Source organism: Lissotriton vulgaris, chromosome 6 (genome assembly GCF_964263255.1).
Source record: "Lissotriton vulgaris chromosome 6, aLisVul1.2, whole genome shotgun sequence".
Classification (NCBI taxonomy): Eukaryota; Metazoa; Chordata; class Amphibia; order Caudata; family Salamandridae; genus Lissotriton; species Lissotriton vulgaris.
The window spans coordinates 1,607,108,168-1,607,134,069 of record NC_141694.1 but is presented as its reverse complement, the minus strand read 5'-3'; the positions used below and the strand labels follow the sequence as shown (position 1 = coordinate 1,607,134,069).

At 40.7% G+C, this 25,902-nt stretch overlaps 1 protein-coding gene across 1 annotated transcript in view; it reads left to right on the top strand.

Moving 5' to 3' along the window:
- Positions 1–24,148, top strand: part of TTC7A (tetratricopeptide repeat domain 7A) — a 1,603,679-nt gene extending 1,579,531 nt beyond the window's left edge. The window contains exon 20 of the mRNA XM_086927774.1: positions 23,714–24,148. Coding sequence (XP_086783900.1) covers positions 23,714–23,935 — 222 coding nt within the window. The 3' untranslated portion in view covers positions 23,936–24,148. The remainder of the gene's footprint in view (positions 1–23,713) is intronic.
- The last annotated feature ends 1,754 nt before the right edge of the window (positions 24,149–25,902 follow it).

Genomic DNA, 25,902 nt, shown 5'->3' with positions numbered 1-25,902 from the left:
GCTGTAACTCTGTTTTGGAAATCAACTGTCAATTCATGGAAAACGTTGTGGTTGTTAAGTATTTGGTTACCATTTAACTGCTATATTGAACTGCAGTTGGTCATATTGCTATTACTTGTTGGGGGAGGGAGGAGTCAAATGTCCCTTTACTACTAACGGGCTCTAGAGTAAGAGCACTATTGATACTCAATTGTGGTCTCAGAAGGAGCATTTAAAAGTATTACAGATGATAAGATGTGGCAAGCTGTGCATTAGCTCTGAACTGAAGTACCCTTCCTACGGCAAAAAAGGACCATGCCTATATCTCCCAATCTATATGCTTGTGAATCATTTAATACATATTCTAGAGGGCTCTTTGTAAAGGGAAATTTTACAATGGAATCAAATGTTGCACTGAAGCAACTCACCAAAGCCTCTCTCTCAGTAGTACTTGTGAAAATTCTGTTTCTGTTGATCACATAATGTCTGGCGACATCTGCGATGTCAAGACAGACCTAAAATAGAAAAAGTGTTATGTTTTTTCTTGACTTCACAACCTCATCTTCTTCGGATATCTGAGACCCTTCTTCATGATTCTAAGATGGCATAAATCCTAGATTACACATAAGTTGCATCTTTCAACTGAAAAATGTGTTTGTATTGCACTTTTTGTCGTGTGAGGAATCATATGCTCAATACCGCAGGACTGTGTTGGTTATGGTGGCAGGCCAAAGGCCATAGGCCTAATGTGTTTATTATGAAAACAAAGGCAGTAGGCCTAACATATTTATTTTGGGATCACTGACATAATATCGATGTCAAAAATATAGAACTACAAAAATATAGAGTAAACAATATAGAATACAAAACTATCGAATCCCTATCTCCAAACAGGTAAGTACAAAAATATCGAATCAAAAATATTGTTGTAAAAAATATAGATAGTCAAAATATCGAATTTTTAAAGTATCTTAAAAGTAATTTAAAATTAATATAATAATAAATATAATTAACTTAAACATACTTAAAATACTTAAATAACCTTAAAATTAATAAATAATTAATGTAACTTTTAAAAACGTAAAAATGTAATATATATATATATATATATATATATATATATATAGACATAATATTAACAAAAAATATACAATATTTTTAGAGTAGGATAGCTAGATGGTTACATTTACTATTACCACTCCAGTGAGTGCAACAGTAGAGAAAACATTGGATAGCGTAGGGGTAAAAATTACTATTCCCCCTCCAGTGAGTGCAACAGTAGGGAAGGCATTGGATAGCGTAGGGGTAAAAATTACTATTCCTACTCCAGAGAGTGCAACAGTAGGGAAAGCATTAGATAGCGTAGGGGTAAAAATTACTATTCTCACTCCAATGAGTGCAACAGTAGGGAAAGCGTTAAATAGCAGGAGGGTAAAAATTACTATTCCCACTCCAGAGAGTGCAAAAGTAGGGAAAGCGTTGGATAGCATAGAGGTACAAATTACTATTCCCACTCCAGTGAGTGCAACAGTAGGGAAAGCATTGGATAGCGTAGTGGTAAAAATTACTATTCCCACTCCAATGAGTGCAACAGTAGGGAAAGAGTTGGATAGCGGGAGAGTAAAAATTACTATTCCCACTCCAGAGAGTGCAACAGTAGGGGAAACCTTAGATAGCATAGGGGTAAAAATTACTATTCCCACTCCAATGAGTGCAACAGTAGGGAAAGCGTTGGATAGCGGGAGAGTAAAAATTACTATTCCCACTCCAGAGAGTGCAACAGTAGGGAAAGCATTGGATAGCGTAGGGGTAACAATTACTATTCCCACTCCAGTGAGTGCAACATTAGGGAAAGCGTTGGATAGCATAGGGGTAAAAATTACTATTCCCACTCCAGAGAGTGCAACAGTAGGGAAAGCGCTGGATAGCGTAGGGGTAAAAATTACTATTCCCACTCCAGTGAGTGCAAAAGTAGGGAAAGTGTTGGATAGCATAGGGGTAAAAATTACTATTCCCACTCCAGAGTGTGCAACAGTAGGGAAAGTAAATACTTCATATATGAATAAAAATAAATTAAATATTAATACCAATTACAAATATTTTAAAATAATTAACAATTTTATATAATATATTAATTAATCAATTACAAATACAAATGATTTTTTTGTTAATTACCAACTAATATAAATTATTTACCAATTAACAATAAATGAATTAACAATTAAAAAATAATAAATAATTACAACAAAAATAACAAATAATTAAATGTAAAAGTTTAAATATTTAAAATTCAATTTCTTCCCGCCCTATTAACCTATAAACCCACAACCCACTACTGAAAATAAATTAATAAAATTAACATATTATCAATTAATCAATTAATTATCAAATATATTTTTAATAATTACCAATTAATATTTAATTAACAATTCAAAATAAATACCAATAAATAAATTAACATATTTAATTAATTATAATTAAATTAATTCCCACCATATTCCCCTAGAAACCCACAACCCGCTACAGAAAATACATTAATATAATTAACATAATTATCAATTAATCAATTAATTAAAATTGATTACCAATTATATTTTTATTACTTACCAATTAATAATTAATTAACAATTAATTCAAAATAAATACCAATAAATACATTAACATATTTAATTAATTATAATTAAATTACTTCCCACCATATTCCCCTATAAACCCACAACCCGATACAGAAAATACATTAATATAATTAACATAATTATCAATTAATCAATTAAATAAAATTGATTACCAATTATATTTTAATTATTTACCAAATAATGATAAATTAACAATTAATTCAAAATAAATACCAATAAATAAATTAACATATTTAATTAATTATAATTAAATTACTTCCCACCCTATTGCCCTATAAACCCACAACCCACTACAGAAAATACATTATTATAATTAACATAACTATCAATTAATCAATTAATTAAAATTAATTACCATTTATATTAAAAAAATTACCAATTAATAATGAATTAACAATTAATTAAAAATAAATACCAATAAATAAATTAACATATTTAATAATTATAATTAAATTACTTTCCACCCTATTCCCCTATAAACCCACAACCCGCTACAGAATTATATTATGCAAAAATTAAATACCATAAAATTAATTAATTAAAATACATTATAAAATAAATATACACATTTCACACATATAGTAACATAAAAAACACTTTAAAAAAGTATATTAACTTACTTACCTCAAATTCGATATTTTTGTTGTCTATATTCTTTCCATTCTTTATTTTTGTTGTCTATATTCTGTCCATTCTATATTTTTGTTCTCTAAATTCTGTCCATTCGATCCATTCGATAGTTTGTCCATTCTATATTTTGGATTCGATATTAATGCTATTCTATTCAATATGTTTGTAGTCTATAATTTGTCCATTCGATATTGTGTCCATTCTATATTTTTAATTCGATATTAATGTAACTCGATATTTAAAACTCTATTTTGAGTGTATACCTTTATTTTGAAAAGCATAAGTATTTCAGGGTAGATTGTTATTGCTCCTGATGTAAGCCTGGTATTACATTAGATCTCAAAGAATACCATAGTAGGGAATGGTTTTGGTACTGATTGCCCCCCTGGCCTACTGTGAGGATTGAAGGTTTGTGCTGTGCTATTCCTTCTTAGGCTGCCTTATGAAAGATAGTATTTGTTTTGCCAACTGTTATACATACAGTCCTATATTTGTAATTTTAGGACTGCATTTTTGATGATTGCCTCATGGAAAAGCTCACTCTCAATACGGTAGGCCTGAGTTGGTAATGGTGGAAAACAAGTGATAAAGGCTACAGGCCTGATTGGTTTACTACGGAAAGTTATGCCAGATGCCATAGATCTGACCTGTTTTTTTTTTAAAAGCTTATGAAAAAGACAGGCCTGGTTTATTAATTGTGAAAAGCATTTCTTCAAGCTGGTAGCCTTTTACTGTGGATTGTTAATAACCTGTATTACAGGCTGCAGGTATTTTATTACATAAAATCTCACAGATTACAATAGCAGACATGTGTTTTAATGTTGGTCTTCCCTCTGACATAAAACACACAAAAGATGAAGGGGAATACTTAAAAATAGTCTAAACCACTGCCAATCTCTTGAGGTTGCATTCCAGCCCATCCTTGCTTATCCACTCTGCCACCATAAACAGAGACCCACGTTACAAAAATCTACACTGATCCTGCTTCTTATGAAAGCAAACCACCCCAAAGTGCCACACAAAACCCCCTCCAGGAGGGACCACAAGCAACCCAGACTAGTTTCGGCCTTATTATTTCTTGCTGCTGCAGACCAGCTGGGCATGTATCTACTTGCAGTGATTAAAAAAAACAAATGCAAAAATAAATGATGTTAAAGTACCCTTTAAGTACGCTTTAAAACCATTTGTTTTGTAATTGTTTATTTAGAAGTGCTGGAAGTAGGAACATGGCTGGCAGTGCCCCTGCAACAAAACGGGCCCAACAGCAGTGAAACCAGCCATCTCCCTGCCAGCTGACCTAAACACCCGGTAGCCAGTTTGGCCCTGCACACATCTGAGCATACAATTGACCACTTAGGGCATTACGTGAGATGTACAAAAGTGAATGCTACGTTTTCCCCACTCAAAATGGTAAGTTGGCATATCCGAGCTGGCCATAAGGCCCACAGAGAATATTGACTCCTTATCTGAAGTTCCTGAAAACATATCACACCTACTGATGATGGTAATATGAATGGTTATTACAGGCTCCAGTGACAGTGGTTAACAGGCTGGCTTAATTGGGATTGGCAGGCACTATCAAAGCAAGCTGGATGTTGAAGCCATTAGGGGCTAGGTCCTAGACTAAAGTGCACACAGTTGCTGATAGCATACTATAGGCAAAGGAGGACTTGTTCCCCTTCAAATACCTTAAGGCTTCTGGAAAAAGGTTGAGAATTGGAATCAGATATGATGCAAGAACTTTCCACTATCACCTTTTATTTCCACAATCAGTACCGAAACATAGCCAACTGTTACCCTAGCGAATACCCACTCACCAAGTACATTGTCAATGCAATATCACAGTATCCACCCAGAAAGCTTCCTTGGTAAAATAAGACCCGCCAATCACATGAATAACTGTAACATTTGTAGAATTACTTAAGTGTGTTAGTATTTTGAAAAAAGTACTCTGCTGCCTGAGCCTGCCTAACCCTTGATGCATCATTGACATGATGAAAACTAGAGGTGGGAGTGCTTGTGATTGGTGAAGGCAGTAGTGTCAAACTTGCATTATGGCTGTGAGTCTCTTAAAACTCCTATGGCATGTGCCCAACTCCCCTACCTTGCAAGGAGGTATAAACAAGCAGAATCTATAGTTGCGGACTCATGATACCTGGTTGGGACTCTGACTATGTCATACGTAGGCCCCCTACCCCAGGAGGTGGGGGAAGAGCTGACTGGGAACTTGAGTAGTAAGAATCTTAGGGGTAGGGTGTTGTGCATCCTCTAGTCTCGACACAACTCCCTCATGTCTAGGGTGGCCTGGCAGAGCAGCAACTGTGAACGTGGCATGCACTGGTCTTCTCCCCCAAGCAAAGCAGTTGCAGGCTTAGGCTAATTCAATTCCTTCAATCTCCCAGCAACCTTCTCAAGAACTGGGAAGGATCTGAAGGGAGAAAGAGGTCTGATTAGAGCTGGTACTGTCTGAGCTGCTGCCTACCAGAGAAGCAGCGAAAATGGTGTTGGCAGGAGAAAAAGGGAGCTATCTTGCAGTGCTTAATTTGATCCGATAGTTTCCGGTGCTCAGCACTGGCACTTAATTATCAACACCAGCACTTATGACAGTCTGCCACATGGAGGTGCTGCCTGTCTAAATTAGAGATAAGCACAACAATAGATGTTTAATAATTCAATATACATTAAAAATGCCCATTACGTGCCATCCAAGTCATTCCTATATCATTGAGGGCCAGGAATAGCCTGAACAGTCAAACTTTTAGGAGTGTGATGGTTAATAGTTGTGTTGGTGCGGTCATTGGCAGCGCTGGCAGGGGCAATGGGTGGTGCTTGCTGCAGTGTATTCCTGACGACGGCCTGGCACTTTATTTAGCAAATTAAGCGCTGCTCACCTGGATTAGAGACAAGGGCACCCTATTGAACCTATAAGAATATTCTTAACATTTTAAGTGAATTGTTATATTATTTCTAATTGGTAAAAAACGTTTTTTCTTATCAAAGCCACTTGACATTGAATATTATGGACCCTGGGATCCCATTTCCATCTGTAAATATGTGCGCTTGCCAAGGTATCTGAGAGCATGGTATATATTTGATAACATGCTAGTCTGTTTGTGTAGGCATATGTTCAATTTCTCTTTGATATTTCCAAACGTATATATTATTCTTACTGCGAAATTATGTATTACAATGTCTAATTAAATCAGAACTGATGAATCATTGACAAAGGTGTTTCTTTCCTTGCTGAATGGAAGACTGACACTCACCAAAGGGAAAATGAATAGTTAATGCAGTGCCGCTGGGGCTGGGAAGTACATTGTGTCATATTTGAAATCAACAATGTGAAACCTCAGAGGAGAATAAAACATTGGTTGTACATTACAAGTTAAACACACTGAGAAAATCACTATTTTTAGACTGAGAATAAATAATGACAATGTTTGCTCGAAATATCAGAGACTGCATAATCTGGATACCGGGCAAAGCAGCTATTTGTACACAAGAAAACCTCTTTGCTGGTGCCATGCACAAATGGCTGCCAAATTATATAATATCTAAAACATAATGGTGCCGCTTGAGTACATGGATACAAGGCCTAATCATGCCAGGGAGCACCCAGCACCACAAGGCAGGATAGTGAATTTGCCTGCCACTCTCTGAGTGACCTATGAAGGTAGGCTTCAGGTCCCCACCTGGGTGCGAGCGTTCCCATATTTCACCAGCTCCTATTAATGCAGGTAAAGCGCTCCCAAAGACTGAGGTGTAGAGTGAACAAGTGCAGATTCTGCCAAACTCTTAAACATCATGGATGGCCGATAGTCAGATCATCTTTTGTTGGCATTATGACTCTGTGCACTTTACCCCTGTGGAAAAGTGCTTGTGCTCTCTTCCTTAACCGCATCGCTGCTGCAGCGATTTTTGCGTTGTGCGGCTTTTTTCGTTTTACCGCGTTACATGACAAGCTCAGCTCGTCATCAGCACACGCCACCCGTGGCTGATGACGAGCTGAGCTCGTCATCAGCAGCGAAGGGGTTAAACATGGTTAAAATTAGTATGCACCTAAGTGGCACCTTTAATTTACTTATAAGTCTCTAATATATTGTACTATAGGTACTCGTCGTGTTACGCACTAAAGTAGCACTGTGAAACATGTCTTAGGTTTGACACTGGAGCCTGTAGTGAAATTTTAAACTGCCATTTCGACCTAGCAAAATAAACCTTTTGCCAGGCCTGAACCTTTCTTTTTATTACTTATAACTCATCCTTAAGGTCGGCCCTAAAGGTTCATTGGGCTGGGTGCATGGCATTTATAAAGTAGGACAAGTACGCTTAAGGTTTAAATGTCCTGACAGTGAAAACTTCCTAAAGCCATTGTTCACTGTAGAAAGGATACCGCTCCCATAGACTAACAGTTGGTTACTCTATTACACTTAATAAATAAAAACTTCAGTTTGGGAGCAGATAGATACTTCTTCCACTCAATTGTAATGTAAAATCCTCTTTAATGCTGAAGTTGAATTTTAATTTACTATTCTGAAAATTCTCTTTTTAGAAAGTTGGCATCATTCTGCCTAAACCAAATGTGCCTTTCTGCCAGTATTTAGGGTTGCATGATTGGAAAGGCTTTCCTGTCATGTGATGTATATTCCTTCCAGATGGGTAACAAAAGGTCCTTGGGTGTGGGGAAGGGTGTTCCTCTCCAGAACAAGGTGGCCTGGGGCTTGTACTTAGCCCTTCTTGAGCTTCAAAGGGTAAACTGAGTGCTGTGCCCACCCCACCCCCTTCCTGACTTCTGAGACTGCCTGTCCTGTCAATACCAAATGTAGCTCACACCTGGCCTGTCTGCCCTTTGCTACATGAGACAGTTTGGAGGCAGACCAAGGAGAACCTGACCAGAGCCAGCTTATTTCTTTCAGACAAAGAAAAGGATCCCCACATTCAAGCTGGCACTGTGTATGAAAGTGGCTCTCTCAGAATGTCTCAACTGAACACTCCTGGATCGTGGAAAATGTAGAAAATGTAGAAAAAGGACTGTCCTGCTGTCTGAAAAAGTAAGACTTGCATGCATTGAACCCAGGATCCCCAGAAGTGACTCAAAAGGTCAGTTGGCTAACCTCCTGGTTGAGCTACAGGGACACAACAAGCTTCCATATTTCTTCACTGTACCTGCCCAGGTGACCATTACCAATTGGACCTGCCTGAGACCTGCTGCTGGCTTCTGCTGTAGTGAGTCCGGACCCAAAAGGGGTGCTTTGCTAAGTCCTGGACCTTTGGCTGGTGTCAAAGTATACTCCTCCTACATCAAAATTGCAAGATCTGAACTCAAGGTGAAAAGCCAGATGTATTGGGATCTTTGCAACTGCAAATGACTTCTCAAATCTCTTGCCAACTCGGAGCTCTGATGAGGACCTGGTCTTCGCGGTCGCAGCGATCTCCTCGCAGCTCCTGCCATTATGAAGCTCTGGCTGAAGCTCCTCATGTGGAACCAGACTGTGTGAGAAGGTATACTCTTCACCAGATGAACCTGGTCCCTGTATCCAACTCGGGTTCATTCACAGTTGGCTTGAACTTCTGACTATAACCTGTTCCAGCGCAACCAGATAACCGCATGTAGCTCTTTGTGGTACTATTTTCAATGGAAATTTTATAAAGTCATAACTGGTTTAACTTATTGGATTTTTGTAATTTTGCTGTAATTCTATTTATTAAAACTTACGCTATTTTTCTAAATTGGTTTGGGTTGTTTCACTTTTATTACTGTTGGATTGCTCCATAAATATTTTACTCATTGCCTCTAAGTTAAACCTGACTGCTTCTGTGCCATACCATCAGAGGTTTAAGTACAGGTTTAGTTAGTGCAAAAAGAACAATTGATGAACAGAATGCAGAACAATTTCATACATTCACCCCAGTAGAGAGATCTGGGCCTAAATTCATCGCTTTTCTGCTCACCATGCCCTTCCAGTTTGGACCCAGCCATGTGCAAATTAGTCTTGGCCCTGCGCCCCAATAAGAACAGTTCAGCCCGAACTGCTAGGCCAGGCCCTCCATGGACTGGAAACAAGCATCCTGGGACGGGTACCGGTCCAGAGAGGACCTGGCCTGGCAGTTCGGGCTGGACTGTTCCCATGGGGCACAGGGTCAAGACTGATTTGCATATGGCTGGGTCCAATCTGGGGTGGCGAAGTGGGCAAAAGAACGATGGATTTAACCCAGATCTTTTGACTGGGGGAGAATGTTTGCATTGTCAGCATTCCGTCCATCATTTGTTTTCTGTAACACTTTTTGCCCTAAGTGCTATGGGTATGACCAGATGTGGGTCCCTTGCTCACTGTGCCACTGGATTCAGGCTAGCCTGTCTGGAGAAGGGTGACATACCCTGAAACCGGTCCCAGGATGCTTGTTTCCGGTCCAGAGAGGACCTGGGCTTGCAGTTCTGTCTAAACTGTTCCCATGGGGCGCAGGTTTGACTGATTGCATTATGGGTGGGTTCAAACAACTGGGGTGGCGTAGTAGGCAAAAGAACATTGGATTTAACCCAGATCTTGTGACTGGGGGAGAATATTTGCATTGTCAGCATTCTGTCCATCATTTGTTTGCTGTAACAGGTTTATTTAGTGACTTTAGTGGTTCATGCTGAGAAGAATTGTTTTTAATATTTGAATGGGGCTCTCACTCCTCCCTACTAATAACCCCAATTTCCTCACACCACTTTTATATGATGAGATCAGCATTAAAATATATTGAAAGATGCATGCTAGATTATCTTGCATTTGTTTTATGGCATGTATGTGTTTACTTATATCACACACGTATATACATTCACATATGGTTCATCTGACATTTTTTATTGAAAATACTTTTTTGACTTATATTTTTGATCATGTGGGCGGCCACAAATTTGATACTCTCTTAGCGTAGTCAGCTAAGCTTGGGCTACCAGATGCCTGCAGTTCCAGTCAGAAAGCCCTAACCTGTATTCTGAACGAACAGCAGTGATGCACTATCCATCTCTCATCGCCTTCACCAATGACCACATACATTCAGAATATGAGGGCCTGTAATACAATGGGGAAGAGGGGAATGGTATGAGAGAGAAAACAGACACATGAGACATCACCACTCTGGCTCGTCCCTTCTGGGGGGCATTGATATTTGCAGGTTGAAGTGGGCAAGAGGTCAAATCAAACTAACCTGCCTTGAAAGCCCTGCATCAAACCATAACAGTTAAATAATATACCTTTGCTTTATCTCTGTGGAACCAATTGTCTGTGTTTTGTTGTTAAACTTGCTATTACTGAAACGAAATCATGCAAGAGATGATTATCTTCTATATCAGTTCATCAACACTTCTCTTATATTAGTTAGAAAAATACCGCAAGCTTCATAATACTGTCTGCCACTGGAAGAGTAATTAACAGGCATTAATATTCTTCTGGGTCCTTTCTTTGGCAATCCACATATCACATAGTAACAACTGTGAATACCGTACTCACGTAATCATATATACATGTCATGTGTTACTTTGACATTATAATTCTTCCTGTGTCATCACAGATTCAAATCTCAAGTTCAAAGGCAACAATCTTTAAAGTCTTTAGTCATGCTCAAAGCCAAACGTTAAAACAGTTCGAAGTTTGTTTTCTCAACATAATGTAATTTTTTGACTCCCACAAACCCCAAAGGTAGAAACTGTGCAAAAAAATATCCTGAATCCCCGTAGCAAGGTCAGAATTTTTGTGAAGCACAAGGAAAGTTATTTCTAATAACACAAGATGGCAGCCATCTATAAACAATGGGAGATTTCAAGAACTGCTGGGAAATGCAGCTCATCTTTGGGGCACTGTCGCATAGTGACAGTAACAAATGCGAAGCCTTACACCCGAACACACTTATACTCTTTGAAGACTGCCAGCACTTCCTTCTTTGTAATGGGCACAGCAGAAGGCAGTTTTGGAGTATTGCACCCCCATGTCCACCAAGCCTCAAGTGGTAAATCATACTTCTTGACAATTTGGAACAATGGTAAAATGTTAAAGGGGTGGAGGACTAAAAACAGATGTATTTTCCCAATATATTGTCTGTAGAACATTTTGCTGACATCCTCAGGCAAAATCAATAAACAGATTTACATCAAACTTGGCATGAAAGTAAAACTTTAGTAATAACGCAGAGTTGTATTACTTTGGTGTAAATATGCTCAGAAGTTTTTGAGAAAAAAGTGCTTCAAAAAGGTGACATTTCAGCTTCAAATGGTTAACAATTTTGTATATCACAACGATTTTAATCCATGGACTGTCCATAAATATAGCCAAGGGCGTCCGTGGGAAAAAATGTTTAATGGCCATTGAGCAATAGAGCTTTTTGCTCCCATCATCCATTTTGGGTCCATGAAATGAACATAGGGGCAGTGGACCCAAAAGCTCTCATTAGCTGGCTGGCCATACTTGGATGAATGGTTAAAATCTGCCCCTTCTTTTTTTAATTTTTGGTGGATGGATCTTTCTCAATCTTCTAAAAGATGTTTCATTATCCCCAAAAGTGATTGTGCTAACAGCAGATGCCAGTTTTATCAGATGTGGGGCTGTGGTTAACGGACAAGAAATACAGCAGGCCTGGTCAAGAGAAGAAGATTCCCAGTCATTTAGCAGGAGGGGATTGACACTAATTCTGAGAGCTTGGTTCTTAGTTCTTAGATGGAGACGCAATTGCGTCTCCATCTGGCAGTTGGCAAGTTTGTACAATTATGTCTCAGAAGAAAGGGATGTTACACCGATATTGGTGCTGAGATTCAAAAATCTAACCACACAGCTACCCTGATTGTCTATAAGAACCATTGGAATAATTTTTCAAAATGGTCTGTTTTGTACATAATTTAAATGCAAAACGAACAATTGATGGACAGAATGCTGAACAATGTCAAGCAATCACCCCAGAACAGAGATCTGTGCTTAAATCCGCTGTTGTTATGCCATTGTAGCTTAAACCCAGCCATATACAAATCAGTGTTGACCCTGCTCGCGATGGGAACAGTCCAGCCCGAACTTCCAGGCCAGGTCCTCCCTGCACTGGAAACAAGTATCCTGGGAATAGTTTTGGGATTTCACTCCTCATCAGCAAGGCTAGCTTGACTCCTGTGGCATAATCACGTCTGGACATACTCTTTGTACTCGGGGGGTGGGGGGGGCACACATGCAAAAAGAACAATTGATGGACAGAATGCTGAACAATGTCATTCACCCCCATACAGAGATCTTGGCCTAAATCCATAGTTTTATTTTTCCTCATGCCGTTCGAGTTTAAACCCAACCATATGCAAATCAGTCTTGACCCTGCTCCCCATGGCAACAGTCTATCCCGAACTGCCAGCCCAGGTCCTCCCTGGATCGGAAATAAGCATCCTGGGACCAGTTTTGTGGTTCACCCCTCATAAGCCAGGCTACCAGCGACGGCTCGTGGAGGGAGTTACGGTGGGGCAGGAGGGTGGGGAAGGGGAGGGGCAGGGTGGAGGTTGCTAAGAACCGGCATATGGATAATTGCAGGTAAGTAAACAATTTAATTAATAAAACGAATTTCGTAGCTCGCACTGCATTGCATTTTGCGATGCAAGGCGCACTACGAAATTCGTTTTATTAATTAAATTGTTTACTTACCTGCAATTATCCATATGCCGGTTTTTAGCAACCTCCACCCTGCCCCTCCCCCTCCCCACCCTCCTGCCCCACCGTAACTCCCTCCACGAGCCGTCGCTGCAGGCTACCTTGACTCCAGTGGCATGGAGAACATGTGTGTCTTTTTCTTTCTTGCCCTAAGTGCGCTGGGTATACCCAGACATGGATCCTGGGCTCACTATGCCACGGGATTCAAGCTAGCCTGGCTGATGAGGGGTCAAACCCTGAAACCAGTCCCATTACCACCGGTCCTGGACCCATAAAAAGGGGAGCCACTATCATTAGTACAGCAGTAGAGAGTTCCCATGAGTGCGAAGTGCCCACTTACCTGAATTATAGCTATGTTTTATTATCATCCAATGAGCGAGGGGGGGGGGCATTTTTCTTGGTTACATTAGGAGGCATGACACTGTTGTTAGGCCACTGGTAGTTGCGCTACTGCAACTCTTCAAGTGATCCACTTTAGGTTATGAGGATCTCAATAGTGCATCTGAGGTGAGAATGCGTTTCATAATTCATGTCAAACATTGCTGTGCAAACAGACATCTCCAGCAGGGAAAAGCAGGTTAACTAATTACTATATTTACTCCAGCCCCAGATTTCGAAATGTTGTCTTACATGGGGCAGCTACGTCATGGAAGGGGCAATGTTCTCTTCATGGTAATGTCCTTTGTTGTAAGAGGTTGCAAACAGTCCTCCCCCAGCTGTGCTCATTGTGTAAATACTTGATATGGAATTTTTTGCTGCCATGTTTGTTTTTGCGAACAATGAAAGTATGAGGTGGTGATAATGCGGTCTCATAGGCAAGGAGTCAAACCCGTAAGGAACTGCTCATGAAGATATTACACTAAAATAATTTGATAAGCTAATGCTGGTAGCTAAGAGACGTTTGTCCAGATGTACAAAACATTTTTCCAGTCGCAAACAGCCAGAAAAAATGCTTTTCCAAATGTACAGAATGCTATTTGGTAACTTGTTACCAAATCACAATTTGCATTTCCGATTCAGTATTTGGAAGGGGCATGTTTTGGTTCGTCCCTTCCAAATACTGAAATGGTATGGTATGTATTACTGTTTTTCAATGGGAATTTGGTCATTTTAAAAGTGGTGGTAACCCATTTGCAAAAGAGACGGGGTCCCCTTGGGACCGCTTCCCCTTGGGACCGCTTCCCCTTTTAGAATGTTGAAAATATATTTTTTAAGAGCAGGCAGTGGTCCCACGGACCACTGCTTAGTCCTAACAAATGAAACTTCAAAGTTTCCTTTTTAAACACTCCCATTTTTCGTTAAGTAAACCTGGTTGTATTTAAAATAAAAACGATTGCTTTATTAAAAAGTAATCTCAGTCTTAGTGCTACCGACCCCAGCACTCCACCATCCCTATGATGACTGCGATTCCTAATTGGCCACAAATTGCAACCTACCTCATTAATATTCATGAGGTAGGTCCATTTGCGACCTGCAAGGAATCGCTATTTGGGAATAGGAGTACTTAATACATTAGGAATACTAATTTCCTAATTGCGATTCCGAAATAATCGCAATTAGGAAATCAGGTTCAGGTTTTAAAGTCTTTATTGCGATTTTTACATCATAAAAGACATCTTATGACAAAAGAGTATAAAACTTACAATAAGAAGAAATAAGTTAAGATCATCATAATTACATAGAACATTTCATTGTTAATAAAGAATTAAACAGTATAATAAAGACCTCATATTTTAAAACCATTTAAAAAAAGATAGGATCAAGATGCCTGCAGATGTCTGGCTCTTATAACCCATGCCCACCCCAGGTATTTGGCAACACCTACGACTACCACTTCTGAGGTGGTGGTACGTAGCGCCCACAAAGCCTCAGCACTCCCTCGAACTTTAAGCTGGCGGCAAATAGGCCTAATCCATTTGTTTCTTGGTACATGATAGGCAGGGCATGCAAATAAAAAATGACCAGCACTCTCCTTGTGGATAGTACACCATGGGCAGGAATCAGTTGAAGGGGGGGACCACTTCTTGGTAAAAGACCTTAAAGGCAGAGACCCAACTCGAAACTGGTGGTACAGTTTTTTATCAAGTGACTTAGTTATGACGTCCCAGTAAATCTCATAGGAGGGATCCAGTTTGTGAGACAGGAATCTACCTGTTAAGCTAGTAGCATCTGAGCTAATAACAGACTCTCGTCGAACAAAGGCCCAATATAGTGCTTTGAAGTCTTGCTTGGAGGGAAAGATAGTGGACCCTGGGAGGCCCACAGCTGGTTACAACCCATGTCTTCCAAGATTAGTTTAACTTCGCGCAGCCAGGGTATACTACTGGACCCCCAAGCTGATCTTTCTTCCTCTAATTCCCTGGCAAAGAGGCTTAAATCTGGGGATGTCCAAATGCGTCTCCACAGAGCTCCTAGCCGATATCGAGCCATCTCGTTGATAGATTTACAACCCAGGTCCAGACAGAGTGGTTTGGTCGGGGCGGATTGGGGAAGTCTTACCAATTTATCGGTATTCGTAATGTTTGTACATCTGGCTCGTAGATCTGTGTTCTACCTGAATCACAAAACAAAATCTAAACTTGCATATCGGTCAGATGTATGGACTGTACAGTTCAGGTGCCTCTCAGCTTCCACTGAAGATCAGTTTTGTATCTTAATATTTATCCATGTCTGCAAGGTTGTTATTAGTATCAAGGGATTTCTAATCTGCACAAAAGTGGTATATTAACTATACTGAAAGCCCTAGAGTGAAAAGATGTATTCTAGCATCCAGTTTTGTCCTTGTGTTTGCACTATTGGCCTTTTTGACAAAGGAAGGCGAAAATATATAATGTGTAAATTATGCTTTCCCAAAGTTCTTTCACAACAGGAACAGGTGTAAGCAAATCTTTTCAAGATGCTATCTGTATTCCAGGCCTAATTGTACGCAGTCTATGTTTTGCATACAGAATCCCTTTCAAGAGATTTTTAAAAAGTTGGTTTTAACTTTTTCCACCGTAAGGTATTTTTCCTGTAACATATTTGCATTTCCTGCTCTCCCTCTAAAAAACTATGTATTTGGTGCACTTGATCACACTTTTAACTAGATGGTTCGTGTGGATAATAGATATGATGAAAAGTGTGATCGATGCCCATTCCAATTTTTGTGGGAGTTGTATATATCAGTGGCGGCTGGTGACATTTGAAAGTGGTGAGGCGTAACATTTTTGGTGGAGCACACCGTGGTGAGTGAGCGTAGAGAACGAGCCTGAACGAACTAAGGAGGGTTCGGGGGTGTTCCCCCCCCCCCCCCCAAGAAAATTAAAAAAAATTAGTGGGCAAATGGTACATTTGCAAGACTTTTGGAAGCCACTGTGCTAAACAGAAACAGGCCACTGCCTCCCCTCAAACTATTGTCAGTTGCAAGGCCTCATGAATGAGCCAAGTTGCAATAAATCACAATTAAAAGTATTTTTTAATTAGAAAACAAGTTATTGAAAACATATAACCTTTTTTGGCATAAGCACTGACTGCTTATATTCGTACCCCATTGCTAGTGACCCCAGACAGCCCACCCCCACAACCTGCACCAGCAAAATAGATTGTACAAAAGATAGAAAACATCTAGGAATCACAGGAAATCCATACAGTGCGACTTACAGCTAGCTAGTCATTAACATTCTTTTGAAATGTTCCTTTTAAAATCTAATATTTTGGTCCTTCACAGTTTTAAAAAAATTACTGTTTGCTTGAACAGCTTCACTTGGTCCCACCAGCCGGTTAACACATGGTGAAGTTCCCAGCACACACATGCCATCTGTTGTGTGACCTGTGCTCTTATCATTCTGTATACTGTTAGAAGTTCTTGGGCTGTGAACTGTTAACATCTAAATAGTGACTACAGTCTTGTATACACTCCGTGTATGCAATAATTTGAAAGTGGATTAATCAATTTTGGGCTATTGAAGAGCAAGAAAAGCAAGAAGATCATCAACCTAGGAACCGCTATATCAATGCCATACAGTGCAATACAATTGTGAATAATGTGCAGATGTACACTAGAAGAGCCAAGGGCCATACAACTATAACAATGTTTCATTTAAAGTTAAAAAAGTGAATTGACTCAATTTAATTTGTCCCTCAAAACTAGCGCCAGTTTGGATTTGCCTTGGTGATACATGCCTTTATGCACTCATCAGAAAACTGAAGAAGTTGTTTCCCTGCATTAGTACTAAAACTGCAAATCTGCCATTTCAAATCACAGGAAATAAATAACAGAAGTTGCCAGTACTCGATCTATGGTGCTCAAATAACTATGCTCAAAAAGACTGGGACGCTGAGCCTGCCTTGCCTGGATCGAGAACTAAAGACCATTTCAGATGGAAATGGAGTGAGAGAAAATGGCACTTCTTAATCTTAGGCCTGGAAAAAAATAATCACACTGTGACACTGGAGAACACCTACTGCAGTTGAAAACTATTTCTTACACCGAATGCAACAGCGCATAGCGCAAACGCTTAAAGTTTGCACTGTATGTCTGCCCCCTCTCCTCACCCGGCCGACATCCATGGCATACATGCAACCACACCCAAGAGGGCAAGATTTCCAGGCGCTAGAAAGCACTTCAAAGTAAACCCTTTTTTATCCCGACCCTGATCTGAAGCACCAGGAAGCCATGGCTTCCCAAAGATACTCAACCCGCTCGGATAGGCATGAGACCATTCTTTCCACTAGGCCCCAATTAACTCACAAACACCCAACACAATATCATGAAGAAGGGTGTCACTCTCCCAATTTCCAACAGGTGTGATATGAAACGTCAGTTTAGCCTGCCGAAAAGACCTATATTTAATGGGGAAATCATGGACCCACCTGAAATTGATAAAGAGACAACAAAAGTCCCAGTTATGAGCCACCTGGCCCACCCTCTAGAACAGGCCTGCAGCGGACCCCCAGCCGGGTGAACTCCAAAATAGTGTCCCCCCCCATGTGGCGACAATTGAGGTTCAGTTCAGAAAGTACTGCATGGATAAAATGCTCACCTCGCCCTCTCACAACAAGCACACTGCACGAGCACCAACTCATTTTCCACTGACTTCGGCCAATGGCCTTATTCATTTCACCCAGATATAAACCGTCATCTATTTCCAATAGCAAAACAGAGCACAAAACTGACAACATCCCTTTGCTAAGTTCCAGTATTTACTCTTTTTAGGACAACAGCATATTATGTTCCTATCAGAGCTTTTCTGGCTGCCTCCCAGAAGTCTGCATCAGACTGCGCATGCCCGAGCTGAAAAATGTAGAAGAAGCCATTGTTACGCAGGCGCCCATGGAGCATCCATTTCCTGTCTCTCCCTTGTCCCCAGCTTCCTCCCTTCTCAATGCAGATGTTGCTTTCTCACTCCAGCAGACATTTTTTAATCAGATAACCACTGCTTTCAGATCTATTCCATTAACTATTCCATATCTTACTGCCAGAATTGTATAAAAAGCGGAAATAAGTACAACAATTAAATGTGGTAAATTCATGCAGACATTCAATTTGGACTAGCATCTGTCGCCTACTTTACTATAGTCAACAAAGCTGGGCCCAGGCAGCCCCATCCACAGACTCCTTTGTTCTTATGTTTTTATACAATATGCATTTCTTTGCAACATCTGTAATGCTGTATTGTTGTAACAGTCGATCTGCACACTCCAAACACATGTTATAGATGCAACTACAACTTCTGTTCATTTTACAGCCTCAAGCTCTGGGTCAGTTATGGTAACCGTGACCCCTAACCCCAGATTAACCCCTTCCATGCTGATGACGAACCCCAGCCGTCATGCACTACGGTGCTCGTGTGCTGATGACGGCTGGGGTTCGTCATGGCCCGCCCTGTTCGTGTTGTTTACAGCACACCAGGGGAATCGCGGCCGCATGGAAGGGGTTAAAGCTCTCTGAAGCGCCTCAAACAATTAAGTACTGCAGTGTGCAATATACAAACAGATATAATTGGAAGTTTAAGTTTGCATGACGGCCTTAAGGAGGTCAACTAAAATAGTACATTATTTACTGGCACATTCTGCTGGCACAGTGCCTACCTTAGCTGGAACTCCTGCACCAAAGTTGCCGCTGAATTCCAACAGTAACACAAATGCTGCTGCCCCGAACCTGGAGAGCAGTGACTCATAAACCTGGCTTTCTAGAACCCTCTGCCACATCACACAGCGAGGGCCTGGTGCATTAAGAGCAGGAGAGGTGGCGTGTTTGTGACTTTCCAGGAATACTGTGAGCAGGTAACATTTTCCTGAGCACTTTGATATGGAAGAGGCCCTTACTTACTATGAAATGACTCACTGTAAGGTTTGAATTACAATTAATTCCACTGCAGTCTGCCAGCCCATGGTCTGGCCAGAGCACAAGTGTACGTTTAAAGCAGATGTGCAACCCCAAGATGGTTTATTTTATGCACAACTATAAATACTACAGAGGTCAACTGGATATTAAACGAGGTTGAGTCCAGGAGCTGGGCTTCAGTCTGTGGTTGCCAATGAGTGTCCAATATCAATTTAAGGTCTGATTCCTTCCTTAACCGCACAGCGTGCTGAGACTCAGTGTGTTAAAACACATGCACCATAGATCCAAGTGAACCTTGCAGCCACATGTACCAATCCCCCCCGATGTGACTGCAGCCGGCCCCTTGCCCCCACACGCTGATTCTGCCACTTTAATCTGCAGGTTGCACACTTGAACCCAAGTAAGGTAGCTCGCCAGATCAACGCATGTGCCACCTCACTCAGGTAGATCACAGATTTGAACCCCAGTAAAAGAGCTTGCCAAGTTTATGCATGCATGCACTGTTGTTTACACAGCAGGTCACGACTGAAACCTCCCATTCATTGTTCCAGCTAACAATAACGCCTCAAGAAAAAAAGCCAAGAAGCAATGTGCATTCTTAGCGGGCAGCTATTCAACATGAAAAAACGTCATCAGTGCACCCTGTCCCTATTCGATCAGACAAAACAGGAAAATAATTTACTGAAAATCTGACAACATTCCCACAATAGATCATTATTACATGGACTTTTAACTTGAGAACAGTACCTTAAACAGACATTAAAGCGAGAAGGTGTGTCATTACACATGCACGATACTGCATTGCTAATCTTTGCTCGCTTTCAATTTGGGAGGAAGGAAACAAACTTGCAATTCACTGCTCTGTACTCTAATGGTGAACAGCATTACTGGACGGGCTGAGTTCTGCAACCCATTTTTTGTATCTCTGAAAGCATAAAATAAAGGGGGCGAGCGGGGCCTGCCTCAGTATGAGATGGGGAAGACGTGCTGACGAGAGAAAGGACAACCAGGATCTTGAAACATAAACCAAAGTGCATTCAAGAAGCGGGAGTGATTGCGGATCAAATCAAGTGCAAATAAAATACCAGTAAATAAAATATCAGGATTAATGGTCTTTAGCGAACTGGTCAAAAGTCATCATCTTTCCTACTGATAGTCACTTTGAACCTGAGAAACATCCTAAACGCTATTGTCAAAAATATTTTCGGGCCTAATAACACCTGCTACCATCCTTATATACATGCTTTTTAATCTCAAACAAACTTTGCTTTCGACCGACTAGCATGGCACTGCACCCTAATAATTATTGCTCTTGAGTACAATGCATCGATAAACTATCACGTGGGTTCTAAAGAAGAAGTTTGCTCAACGCACCCCACTGTTAGAAGCCGGATCTGGACGTGTTCATTTTTCTGACTGTGGGAGTGTAGGTTTCTTTCCTAAGTGTGCTGTCGCCTCACAACATTCCTGAAGGCTGCGGGCGGGTGCATTTATGTCAGGGGAGAGAGGATAAAGGGCGAGCAGTGATGTAGAGGGAAGGAAAGACAGGAGCAGCCACGACCCGAAATTAAACAGAACAGATGGCTGGGCAGACATGGGAGGGGGCATGATAAACGGGGCAGGGGACAAACAGCACGGAAGGGACATATTTTAAATGGGTAGACCTAGCGGGGGGCTGTCATACTGAGGAGTAATTAGTTGGCAGGGGCAAATACAAGGGAGAAAGGCAGAAAGAGACGACGAGCAAAGGGCAGGACAAAGAAGAGGTTCGGAATGGGACCAAAAAGAAGATGGGGAAGACCTGGGAGCTGCAAGTGTTACCTCGTTACTACGATGACCCAGTAAAAAAAATGCTTACCGACACTGCAGACTCATGCGCGGGACGCCTGAGGTGGTTGTCTGCTCAGACTCGAGTCCTGTTTCCCACCTGCCACACCCTTTCCCAACTCGTCACAGGGAGGGGTCCCACCCACGCCCTGTAACGAGTTGGGAAAGGGTCTGGTGACAAGCTGCACTCCCTCTGATTGACGTGGAGGGTTAGCGATCCCGGGCTTGTATTCAAAACGCCCAGGGCTAACTTTACCTCCACGTTATCAGGGGGGGGACCCTACTGCTTGCAGCTAGGTCTTTGCCGAGCTGATGACATCACAGCCTTCAGGGCTGTGAGGTTCTCAGCTGGCAAACACATTGCCTGAGCGAGCAACAATAGGACAGGCAGGGTGAGTCACGTGACGCAGCAACGTGAGGTCAATTAACAATTTAATTAACACTACAGTGGTGATAATATCAGTGAATGTGGGGCATAGAGTGGAGCTTGTAAATCATGGGTATTTTTTTTATAAATAACTGCTGAACAAATCCAGCAATGTAAGGGGGGCGGAGCCCCGACGCCCTCATAGAGACACCGCCACTGGTATATATTCCGTTGACACTTCTGAAATCCCGAAGAACCTCAACTGCCATAACTTAAGTTCAAAACGTCAAGTCCACAGTCTATTCCTAGGTGAGGTGATAATGCATATATAGAGAGCTTTTTCACATACCTCAACCTTTTAGAAACAGGAGTTTATATCCTGTGTGCCAGTTAGAGGTTTTTCAAGTGTGAATTCATCTTTGTGACTCAGATTCCCAGCACTTTCCAAAATATTCCTTGCTTGTTACAAAGACTCATTCTTTAATTTTTTTAAATATTTTAATAGTTTCTGAATCAAAAAGTGTACACTTGTATTAGTCTTTAGTGTAGAATTGTTTCATGCGTTTGTCATGTCATAAATGTTAGGTTTTAATCTGAATTATGACATACTAACCAAGATGGAGTACAATTTAAGGCCACAAAAAACTAAGGGCAACATTTTATTTTCAACAATATTTAAGAACAAGAGCTCTTAAATACCCTCTAATGCCATGTAGTTCATATGAATCCCCAGGACCTGCACGTTTTGGATGACCTAAACTGAGGGCTTGGTATCCAAACTGACTCTGGGCTTCCCCACAGGATATGCCAGCACTTAGACCAGCTAGCTCTACAGTGCCACTACCATGCCCCTGTATTCTACAGTGGTGTAGGTAGTTTCTAGCAACGACTGACAATGACAACACTGATTCCTTAGGGATCGTGGAAAACAGTACAGTACTTTTCACTTAGTCACTCGTGCTTGCTTATTCTCAGGAAGTACACAGGATGGCGATTAGGACGTTTTCAATAAGTATTTATTGGTCCAGTGACAGTCTTGTGTAAAACCTATTTGCTGCGGCAATTTGGAGACAGAAGCATACAATAGAAATCGCAAGTGCTAATATGGTAAACAATAGATACATTTCGACCACAGTGCTAGGAAGATGAACGTATACAGTTCAGATAAAACAGTAGCATTTGCATACTCCTATAATGCGCACCCTACGTAATTTGCATAAATGTATCTGACCTAAATATGTAGCATGTATATGTGCATATGTGTAAGTAGTCAAGAATCCCCTAGGGAAGCTCCAACCCCCTCACCTGATGGTAGAGAACGAAGTACCCCGTCTCTGCGATGAGGATGACACCCCGCTTGGGATGTCAGACCGGTGGGGGTTGAAGATTCAGCATGTGTCAACTTGGAAATATTTCTTCTCTGAATTGTAGGGGGGAATGAGGGTCTTATATACTAGAGTGGACACTCCAGGGTTTCTTCTAGAATCAATATATTTTTTTTAAAAACAATCATAAATGTTTTGAAAACAATCATAAATGTTTTTCCAAACAAATGCAATCATGCACAGTGGGCTGTTGGCCAAGGATGAAAAAAAGTGGTGACCCTTATACAGAATAACTATGCAGTGCCTGGGTACAGAATTATTTTGATAATATACTAAGAGCCTGTTTACGAAGAGACATGACTTTTAGTTAATAGGTAAAAGGTCACCCCTCATAACCATTATTATATGGATGGGACAATGTATGTAAAAAGGGGCATACATGACAGGACTAGCCTAAAGAAAGTGACACCAACAGCATATGCCACTCACAAAATTGGTTCAACTAATTTGAGTATCTGTGTAGCTTTTGTTAGTCATGTCACTCATGACATATACCCATATATCACTGAAGAACTGGCTTTTTGCGTAGTCCCAATGGGCCCTAAGTTTGAATAGCCTCACACCAGCTCAGCGCCAGATACCCTCTCGGTTGATAGAGGCCTCTACAAATCTGCATAACACCATCTGCCATTGGTAAGACATTGCAGTACGTTCATTAAGCCGAGGGTGGCATTCCAAGTGGTTTCTAAGTTTGCCTGTCAGACTGGTGTACGATTCAACTTGTGAAGGTGTCCTGTCAACAGTATGATTGGCTTGTTCTTTTGTTGGATGAACGATTCATCTTCAATGAGTTGTGGGAATTTTCTTTGACTTGTATGAAATCAAGATTCCATCAACCTCCATTTTGAATAATCCTCAGTCGTTGTCACATTGCAATCTAATGTTGGTTTGTTGTTCTCTTGCAGGGTCTCATACTCAACAGGCTAGGTCGAAGGAACTTAGCAGAGAAGGTTCTAAGAGATGCAGTCCAGATACAGAGCACTTCGCACGAGGCCTGGAACAGCCTAGGAGAAGCCCTACAAGCACAAGGCAAAAGTGAGGCAGCTGTCGAGTGCTTCCTGACTGCTCTGGACCTGGAGTCAAGCAGTCCGATACTCCCATTCACCGTCATTCCAAGAGAATTGTGAAACCGTCTCATGAACATGGCCCACAAACATCTTGTGAACACGGCCCACCACCATTCTTTGAGGCATACAAATGTGCACACAACTAGGCCTTCTGCACTAATATGTGGTATAATCCTAAATAGAAGGTGCTGTTCAGTTTCTCCACTCTGCGATAAAGTTTACATATGAAAATGTAATAAAAGCCATTTAGTGTAAAATGAAGGTCGAAGTCTACATGCAAAAGCTTATGATCAGTATTCTATAACAAGAAATACACTTTTGACGTGAAGTTTTATTTAGATTTCCTGGTTCCTTCGGTTTATTCCCTTGAAATAATTTTACAGTTTCGTGCAAGAGTGAGTCAGAAAATCAACGCTTGACCTGAGAACTATTTTCTCACTTTAATTAAAAGTGTTCTTGATTGATTTTGTGTGGTGGGGGGGGGAAGACAAGGATTTGAAACCACTTCTTAAGTTACACATAGAGGAGCTAATTTACAAGCCCATTGCACCACCGGTGTGTCACTTTTATTGGCATACCGACAGCGCAATAAGCTTCTCCATATTTACAAGGCCATGTAAAGTCACCCTGCGTGACTTTAGTACATTTATGTGGCTTGTAAATATGTTTCCCTTTCACGCCTAACTCTGTGTGAAAGAGGCATTCTATGAGTGTTGCTGTGGGTGTTTCTACCCAAGATCCATGGAACTCGACGCATTCCCAGATTTATAACATTTTGTAAAGCCGGGAATGCTTCAGAATCCTACGCCTCCCCATGGAAGGCATAAGAAGATGCAACGAGGAGAAATACTTTTATATCTCTTAGTTTTTTCCTCTTTATAGGAAAATAAACTTTAATGATTGTTTTTGTGTACCTTCCTACACAAAAACAATCATTCCCTTAGTGCAGGCATCCTTGCAAAATGAAGCAACTATGTCTGCGTTGGTGCACGGCTGCTGTTTGTGCGCCAGCACAGGGGGAGAAGGACAGGAATCCACTGTATCTTGTAGATACAGGTGCATTCCTGCCCTTTTATTTCGACGCACAGCAGCACAGCAGGAAGGCTTGCTGTGCTGCCGTGCGTCAACATATTGTAAATGAGGCCCTCAGAGTGTAAGCAATGACAAATTAAAATTATTTCTCATAATAAACCTCAGGCAGTGTAAGAGTTGAAAACCTTTCCGAACCATTCCCTGAACATATCATACATTAGATCTATGCTGTTCCCCATGAAGTTTGCACTTACACAATATATTGTTTCTGTTTTCAACAAAAACTTATTTCTTTATGTTTTTGGACTGAATCCATTAATTTCTTCTTTGAGTTTCAATGTTGTTTTTAAGGTTGTCTTTTTATGTGTTAACCATCCCTTGAATTGTTTTGCTGCTCCATCATATTCGTATTGTAAAAAAGCGAATAGCTTAGTTAAATTTGCTCAGGAAATTGTATGTTCAGGTCATGGGAAAGAGAACGACAATAGACCAGAAAGACAATATACCCATTCGTGTTGAATAATCAAATATAATTTAAGAAGTGATTTTATAATCTCAAAAACATCACATAAATGCAGTAAGTCGTGATTAAAATAAAGGTCGAATGAACTTATCATTGCCACCTCCATGTATAAAATATATTTTGAGCTAAATCCTCCATTATATAAAAATAATTGTATTTCTGATAAAATAAATAGCTCAACAGCTTTATTTTTAAGTTCATAATAAGTTTGTTTCATGATCATTATCTAGTAACAGAAACTGCTAAACTAAATGTACAGGAATTTATATAGCGCCAATCACCAAGCGGTTTCTAAGCGCTTGCTTAAGGAACCCGTCCTGGTAATCCCCTGTGAGATAACCCCGGCAGGGTATCCGCAAGGTGAAAACCAGGCATCCTGCCGCGAGGGGCCATTGTGGAGATTAAGCAAGCTATTGCCCAGAGTCACAGAGTGTGAACCCATGAATCGAGTAGGCACCAGAGCGAGAATTGT